We start from the raw sequence: 8,883 nt of genomic DNA, 5'->3' as shown, positions 1-8,883 counted from the left end.
TCAAATGGGTTCATCGCATTGTTTTGAAAAAAGATCCATCTTAGGTTAAGTTCATCGCCATTGATTAACACAACTTTTCCTTTTTTTTTTCTTTATGCATTTAGGTGACTGCCTAATAACCATGGCAACAGGACCCATGAGTGACAGTGAAGCTGACCGAGCTGGACTGGTGCCTACTCACGCGTATGCCTTGCTAGACATACGCAAAGTCCAGGTAGGTCTTCTTTTTTTTCCACCGGTGAGTTGACATCACTTGCAATGTCCTTTTTCCAAGTTTGGCTTTAACTGGTTTTTTCCAATAACTTGTTGCAGAGACATCGCCTTCTTCAACTGAAAAATCCCTGGAGTCATCTTAGATGGAAGGTATATATATATATATATTTATTATTCATTCAAATGATTTCCCCGTTTCTGATTGGTTAAAACCACACGCATAATTCACCATAACCAGCTGCTGTTCACCAAATTTGGAAAGAAACTTCGTCATATTGAATCAATGACGTCAAAAGTGCAGCCCGCTGCAGATTATTGAACCAATGACGTCAAAAGTGCAGCCCGCTGCAAATTATTGAACCGTTGACCGAAAAAAGCTGGGGACGAGATTGTGCTATTTTTGTTGAGCTGTTGAGCCGAAAAATGGCTGCGAGTAGGTTTAGAAACTTGTTTGAGCGAAGAAAATATTTTGAACGAATAATAAAGCAATTAGTGAATTCGGCTTTCGTAGAATATGGAGAATTCTGCAGATCTCGGAGGATGTTATCCACCTCGGCCTTCGGCCTTGGTGGATAACACCCTCCACGACCTGCAGAATTCTTCATATCCTACTCAGCCTCATTCAATAATTGCTAAATATATCATTCAGAAAGCTATAAAATTCAAGATAGCAATACATTGTGTTCATAGTACACGCGACAGCTCTCTTAACAGACATTCTGAAAAAGAGAAGCGTTCTATTTATGGTCGCGTCGAAAAAATAATCAATACTAGATCAGAACTTTCCCAAAAAGTCTGAACTCTTATCTTTTACCTTTTGCCGAATAAGCTTGCTCGAAAATAATTTCTCATTTTGGGCGTTTCACCATGAAATTTCAGAGTCCTAAATTTTCTACAGACTCATGAGCGAACAGAAAAAAGGTTAATGTAGGATTTTCCGCAAAGGAAGTCATGATTGCACAACATTCCACTATCAATTAAGTTGTGCGTCCAAAATTCCTTGTGGACAACACCCCTTTTATCTATATTCTTTAAAAACCAACGTTATTTTACTTTGACAATTATTCGCCGAAGGCGAGGTGAATAACGGTTTTTATTCACCTATATTCACCGAGCCTGAGGTGAATAGTTGCTTTAGTATCATTACATACGTGATTATTTGAAAAATATGCAATTTCTTTAAAACAATTAATTTCTTCGTCTGTCACCTCGACAAAACGGCATGTGGCCATTTTGAAAAACCGCTTAGGTGATTATCGCGTAATAGTCACCTCAAGTACAACCGATCAGCGAAGATAATTTTCAATAATCACCTATGTAATTGTAGTAATGCTTAATAGTATTAGCAGTTTTTCTATTCTTCTTTCTGGTTATTAATCAAATACAAATCATTTCTTTAAATGTAGTAACGTTTTTGAAACAGTAACCTTCCACACTACGATTTCGTGATGGCCTGTGTGATAGACAGACTAATCTAGTCTATCTCTAGGTTTTGACCCGATATGAACCAGCCTGTAAACGATGTAAATGGGTTACTTTCATTTCCAGGGAAGATTTTCGGAACAGGACTCCATAAGCTGGACACCGGAACTCCAACGAGCACTCAACTATGATAGAAAAAGCGCTCTACAATTTGACAATGGTAAGAAACCTTCAGTTGCTGGTAAACGCATTAGAAATTTGCTTCATTCAATTTACCGTGGCAGCTTTAAGAGAAAACTCGTACATCAATCTGGGAATACTTTGTTATTTCTCATGTTCTAATATTATGATTTTCAAAGTATCGAATAGTTCTTTTCAAGAAGAGAAACATACAAATAGCTTGGCCCTCATAACCATAAATTATTATTCTTTACAGGTGTATTTTGGATCAACTGGGAGAGTGCATTGCAATTTTTTGATGTTATCTACATGAATTGGAATCCCAAACTTTTCAAATATCGCTTCACTCTTCACTCGTAAGTAGAACTTCTTACCCTAGTCACCTTTAACTGTGTAGTTATCGTTTGCTTCTTTTTTCCTTTGTTAGTAAGTAAATGTCGAAAATCCAAGAACATCTGAAAATAATTTGGTTCTCTTATTAGAAGAGAAACAGGCGTTCAGTTGAACCATCAGAACTCGAAGCAAATTCAGGGATGTCGCTAAGCGCCGGCTGCCGGTGAAAATCGCCGGTTGAATTTTGGCCGTCGATCGAAGCAACTGAGAAGATCGCAAATTATTCTCCTCAAAGTTCAAAAGTCATTCGATGTGTAAACAAAAAAAATGAATATCTGATAGCATACCGAATTAGCACCAGAACTTATCGATACTGGAAATGAAATAAAAGCGTTGTTTAAGTGATGTTGTGCGTGTTTTCTTCCCTGTATTCTCGATGTATTCGCCATGTTGAAGAATGCCGGATGTTGCGAGACACAGGGAACAATCTTGTTACCAGGTCCCCTTGATGCTCAGAGCACGAACGTACTGCCTCAATAGAACCTTCAACCGGATGAAATTATTCTTAGCTACATCCCTGAGCAAACAAATGTGGTCAGGAACTCAAAGCGCGGGAAAACAGGAGTGTGCAAGTCACATGATCTGGTTTTCCTCTAAGTTCTAGGAATATTGGCCAATCAATGGTCGTGGTGCTCTTAGGTCTAATTTTTAGATAACTGCAATTTCAACTGATCATCGAGTGCTTTTTGTGGAAAAATTTCAGAAGAAACAATTACCCATCAAATGGTTTTCTTTAACAATTTCGTCTTTACGAAATTGATGCAGTGAATTCCCCATGTTGTCCTTGCAGGACTTGGAAGGCGATGGAAGGACCAAAGAAGGATGTCTACAATATTGGTAGGCTTACTGATTTTTGTTTATTGACGATGCGCGAAACAAAACAAAAAAACCGTACATGTCAGGAAAATACTGGAAAATATCTCACCTCATCGTCATCATCTTTATCACCACCATCGTCATCTTCGCTGTCGTCTTACCGCCATCATCATCAGCATTTCCATTCCTTCTTAACTGTTTCTTATATGCGCCCTTTTGCTTGCATATTTTTGCTTTCCGAAGCAGTGCTACTTACGTGTCCTGTTTCACCCAGAAACAAAACTTAGCGAAGGCTCTGGGAAATATTTTATACAGGAAATAAAAGTGCCGTTAGAAGTTTTCTTTTTATTTGACAGGTGACAATCCACAGTACAAGCTAGAGTTAATGTCATGTGACAATGATGTTGTTGTGTGGATTCTGCTCACTCGGCACATCACACAAAAGGTAACAAATCACTGGACCCAGATCTCCTCCCAGGACGGGGTCGAGTATGCGGCGGCTTTTCAACGTTGTCTTTCCATACCAAAACGCCCCCCAAAATGAGCAGTACTGTATCTTACCCGAGTCCGTCCAAGATGGCGGTGTAACGTCTAAGCACAAAGACAAAAAATCTGCTCAATAAGAGCTTGTTGCAAAAATGAACCCAAAAAAATTGATTAATTCAAGTTAATAAAAAGCTGTAAAGATCGGGGTGGAATTAAATTGACAAAATCGCTTGTCATGCCGAAATGATATGTTTATATGACATGGCGTGACATTAATAGCAACTTTATTCATTTAATTCAATGAAAGGGAAGGATATTTAGCAATTATTGAATGAGGCTGAGTAGGATATGAAGAATTCTGCAGGTCGAGGAGGGTGTTATCCACCAAGGCCGAAGGGCGAAGTGGATAACAACTTCCGAGATCTGCAGAATTCTTCATATTCTACGAAAGCCGAATTCAATAATTGCTTTATTATTCATTCAAAATATTTTCTTCGCTCAAACTACTAAACCTACTCGCAGCCATTTTTCTGCTCAACAAAAATAACACAATCTCGTCCCCAGCTTTTTTCGGTCAACGGTTCAATAATTTGCAGCGGGCTGCACTTTTGATGTCATTGATTCAATATGACGAAGTTTCTTTCCAAATTTGGTGAACAGCAGCTGGTTATGGTGAATTATGCGTGTGGTTTTAACCAATCAGAAACGGGGAAATATATTGAATGAATAATAATAGAGGTTATCCCTATCAAGGGTATCCGCCCGGATGTAATTGACTGACAGTCGATTTTGATGAGGGAGGGAAACGGGAGTACCCGGACAAAACCCTTGGGAGTCAGATTGACTGGACTGAGACTCAGCCCACATGTGACGCCAGGGTTGAAGCCGGGTTACAGAGGTGGGAGGCGTGGTTGATGGCCGCTAAATCACCCTGACTCCCGGTTTCCGCTTGTGAATGCTAGGTTTGTTCCGAGTCTGAAATTTGTTATTTATTAACTTTACTAATTTAGGTTTTTTTCTTTTTCTGACAGGATGACTTTGCGGAGAATAAAGAATTCATAACTGTTCATGTCTACAAATCAGACGGTGGCAGAATCTTCTACCCAAGTAAGCCTTGTTCTGCGGTGAGAAACATTTGATAGATTGTTGCAGCAGTGACACTCCTTTGATTTGAGCGCCAAGAGATTGAACCTTGCTACGAGGCGAGCTACTTGGGAAAATATGTAATCCCTTATTATCCTGTTTTATCTTAGTTTGAGAGTACTTACACTAAACGATTCACTAACACAGTAAAATCCCTTGATTGCGAGGATGACGTCCGCTCTGGTTGTCGAAACATAAATCATTGTCACCAACATTGGTCCTTCTCAGGACTGCTGTTACGCGGACGATCTAACTTCGTGAAGTTCTTTTTGATGTGACTCTTCGGTTCAAAACATTTGCTACTAAGAAAAAGGGGAACGACGAGGTTACTTTCTGAAGTAACTTTGTTGCTGTGCGTCGCCTTGGGGAATGAAACAAGAAAATTTGGTTATATCAAACGAGTTGATAAAGGTAAATTAACCTTTTCATTACCCAAGATCGAAAAGTTCATTCTCCTAACTATAGTACCATAGATTTCTTTGTTGGGTAGTTATGAGAATTTGATGTTATATCAAGATAACATCTCAAGCTGATAATAATCTTCTTCTCAATACCTGTCTGACTGACATTTCATTGAATTTGTGAGGAGAATTGAATGACCGTGCGATTACGCTGAACACAGCTGTGAAGACTGAGTTCTCAACTTACCCATGTGGGAGGTCGTAGCCGGGCCACTCGTCGTCGAGTCGGAACACCGAGGCGGAACGAAAGGTGCATCGTTGTTAGATGCAGTTCGTGCCAGCTTGTTCGGAACTTTCGAACAGATCCTCTGATGTGTTATTCGTGGGGTTTGCCTCCGTCAGCTCTCAAATGTGGCGCGGTGCAAAAGGTAAAGGACTGGGGCTAGCCTCTCGAGGTCCCCTCGAAATCTGAGAACAAGAAGCGTTCTTTTTTCTGGCGCAAGTCTACTAAATCATATATGCAGGCGGCTAAAATTTTTGACGTGTCCACATTCACCCGCTTATGCATTACAATTTCTGTTGTTGTTTTTTTTTCTTCAGGTAACCCGTTCTTGGAAGGCACAAAAATTAACAGTCCGTTTTACTTGGCTAAACTAAATGCTCCCAAAGGAACATCGCGATTCACGCTTGTTGTATCTCAGTACGAAAAGACAAGCACAATTCATTACACCATTAAGGTATGTTTTCCAAAATTTCACTACGATTCAGTATTTCTTTTTTGACTCGAGTTGACTTTGTGCTCAGTGTTTTCCTGCGCATATGATCAAAGTTTGCCTTTTCGCTGGTAAAATATTGTTGTTTAAGTGGCCAACAGACGGGAATGGGATAGACTCATTCAATCAGTGCGGGTACCCTCGAAATAGATAGAATAGATGAATAGAAGTCGATCAAAACCGACAAAAAACTCAACCCGAGCGAAAGGGAATCTATGGTTATAAGGTCTGATGTTGCGGCAAGTATTTATGTGATTTTTTTTTTAATCGCAGGTTTTTTCATCCACTGAATTTCGTCTATCCCCAGTTCCTATCCCATACACGGTTGAAAAACAGGTATGGCCGGTTTAGCAAGTTACAGTACCTGTCATTGGCCCATCCTTTTACTGATGTGCTATAACTTCTCTTTTTTTTTCAGTTGACTGGTGAATGGAGTGGTAAACTTGCAGGCGGTTGTCCAAATTACTCTTCGCATTCCAACAATCCAGTTTACTGTTTACAGCTCAAACCCTCATCGCCGACAGAAACAGCGGAGCTTTTACTTAAACTTCGTGGCCCCAAGTATGTTTTGAGACCAGACGTTCATTTTCAAAATAAACGTTTATTTAACATTCTTAATTTCTTTTCAGACAATTCTCAGTTGGCGCAATAATTCGTTCTGTGGAACGCGCCTCTGACGGTAAGCCCGTGTTCGAGGCTTACTCTGATACTTATAGGTAAGAAATAACCAGGATTAATCCTTCTCTGTTAACATATTTGAAAACCTTTTCTATGAGGTCTGTTAATTCAGCTCGGGGTTTTTCTGGATCCCTCGTGGTCCTCTGTTTTTCGGTGAACTGTCGTAGTTTGTCCTGGCCAACCGCAGCCTGCAGAGAGCGAGAAATAGGAGCGATAGTCAGTGCGAAAACACAGTAATTCCGCGTCACTTGAAGATTGGTAGCTCTTCCGAACTGCCCTCTTCTTTGAAACCAAGATGGCGATAATTCCACAGAGTGTTATCTTTTTGTTATCAAAGAAATCTCTGTCTGTCAAGAGTATATTAAACAATCATGTATTTGACATATTTTGATGTTTTTGATCTTTATCAGACCTGGCTTTTACGTACAGCAGTTGAGTAAGGTGCCTGCTGGAACATATGAAGTGATTCCATCGACATTCTACCCAGGAAAAGAGGGGCCTTTTATACTCACGATAGCAGCCAGCTGTAAGATTTCACTGTCGAGGAAATAGAAATATTCGACAATCAAACGTCCTGCCAAGAGCCGGAGAAAATGAAGACATAAAGAGGGATGGTTGAGGCTTTGGCAGTGGTTTCACGTCCGGACCACTAACATCGTCCTATGAATCCGACGGAACACGAAAGCACGCCATTGTATAAGGCCACTGGCCTAGTTTCGGTGCGCCTTTTCAACCAGGCCTCTCGGCTCAATCCGCCATGGTGACGTAAACTGGTACCCTTGCAGATAAACAGAGGAGAAGAAACAAAGCAATAATATAGAAACTCCCTTTTTGAATTTCCTTTGTGGATTAGTGCAACAAGTGCAGGAAATACGCTTGTATGTCTATTTTTTTCCTTAAAATCATTTCACTTTAATGAAATTCGTACCTCCCTAGGACCAAACTGGTCTTCTTTCTCTATAAACATTTTTCCTCTTAGCCAAAAATTAGTTGTGCCAGCACGATTGTCTGGCGAACAAGGATGAAGAAGAAATGGAGGAAGAGAAAACAATAACTCAAAGTAAAGTTAGACCAAGGACGGTTTGCTCTTTTGAAGAAGTGAGCAGTTATGAAATAGCTCAAATAATAAAAATAAATGGGTATAAATTTTGTTTTAGGACTGTTTAGGAAGCTAGAGAGGGTCAATTAAAAAAGCAGCCAGCTACCAGAAGAAAGGTTGATGAGACTCAAACACTTTTGAAATAAAGTGAATTTAAAATATTTCGAGGGGGAGAGTGTTCAAATGTTTATCGTGTCAGTTGTTAGAAGCGCGCTCAAAACTAATGAACAACCCGGCACTTTCAAATGCGCGCGCTCACGATGCAAAACTTGTCTTTTCATTGTTAACACTAGCAAGATATCGGGACCTAAGCGATCTGTTAAGATCACCGATCGTTTCACATGTACCTCCACAAATGTCATTTATTGCATAACCTGCACGTTATGCAATAAATTATACATTGGCGAAACAGGGAGACGACTAGGTGACCGATTCCGCGAACACCTTCGCGATGTTGAGAAGAATGACAAAGATGCATCTAAGCCAGTCGCTCGTCATTTTAATCTGCCTAACCACTCCAAAAAACACATGGCTATCTGCGGCCTTTCCCTACATCTAGGTACGACGGAAAGCCGCAAGAATCTAGAACAAAAATTCATCTTCTAAATCGGCACCCTTAATCCTCACGGTATTAACGAACGCTTTTCATTTAACTAATATATTCCTATTTTTCACGTTGCCATGTTACCACCAATAGCGTAGCTCCTACTCTACTATAAAAACTACACGTAACCCATAATTCCTCGATTCGCTCTGACGAAGGATTAACGCTCGAAACGTCAGCTTTTTGAATCTCTGTACGGTGGCCAATTTACATTACCAACTCCGTTGATAAAACCAAATTTTTGTATACTACTTCCCCACCGACGCAGCACCACAGTTTCTTTAGAAACTACCCCCTTCATTCATTAGTTGTAAGAGGAGGTTGGAGGAATAGATTAAAATGCCCCTGACTCCAATTTTTTTTTTTTTTTTTTTTTTTGGGGGGGGGGAGGGGGGGTAGATTTTCATAGCTTTCAATGACTCATTTTTGGAAAAAACAATTTTAAAATATTGAATTCTGATTTTTTTTTTTTACGAGCGCTAAAAGTGAAGGCAGTCTTTACTATTTTTTCGAATCATTCGCATTAGTCCCCCACTCGGCCAAATGTGTCCATATATCGAGGGTGCCGTGAGAAAAGGACATGGTGCAAGCTTGAGTTGTTAGAATATCCTACTTAACGTCAGAGCTAAAAAAGGTGTCAAGTATAGGACGCTTCTCATTGGTCGTTCAGAATGA

At 40.0% G+C, this 8,883-nt stretch overlaps 1 protein-coding gene across 1 annotated transcript in view; it reads left to right on the top strand.

Moving 5' to 3' along the window:
- Positions 1 to 7,765, top strand: part of LOC138041629 (calpain-7-like) — a 19,729-nt gene extending 11,964 nt beyond the window's left edge. Inside the window, exons 14-25 of the mRNA XM_068887382.1 lie at positions 105 to 214; positions 313 to 363; positions 1,762 to 1,855; positions 2,072 to 2,171; positions 2,999 to 3,045; positions 3,381 to 3,469; positions 4,542 to 4,617; positions 5,655 to 5,791; positions 6,101 to 6,163; positions 6,246 to 6,388; positions 6,457 to 6,543; positions 6,916 to 7,765. Of these exons, the coding sequence (XP_068743483.1) occupies positions 105 to 214; positions 313 to 363; positions 1,762 to 1,855; positions 2,072 to 2,171; positions 2,999 to 3,045; positions 3,381 to 3,469; positions 4,542 to 4,617; positions 5,655 to 5,791; positions 6,101 to 6,163; positions 6,246 to 6,388; positions 6,457 to 6,543; positions 6,916 to 7,057 (1,139 nt within the window). The 3' untranslated portion in view covers positions 7,058 to 7,765. The remainder of the gene's footprint in view (positions 1 to 104; positions 215 to 312; positions 364 to 1,761; positions 1,856 to 2,071; positions 2,172 to 2,998; positions 3,046 to 3,380; positions 3,470 to 4,541; positions 4,618 to 5,654; positions 5,792 to 6,100; positions 6,164 to 6,245; positions 6,389 to 6,456; positions 6,544 to 6,915) is intronic.
- The last annotated feature ends 1,118 nt before the right edge of the window (positions 7,766 to 8,883 follow it).

This window comes from Montipora capricornis, chromosome 1, assembly GCF_036669925.1.
Source record: "Montipora capricornis isolate CH-2021 chromosome 1, ASM3666992v2, whole genome shotgun sequence".
NCBI classification, from domain to species: domain Eukaryota; kingdom Metazoa; phylum Cnidaria; class Anthozoa; order Scleractinia; family Acroporidae; genus Montipora; species Montipora capricornis.
This window is presented reverse-complemented; position numbering and strand designations above follow the sequence as displayed.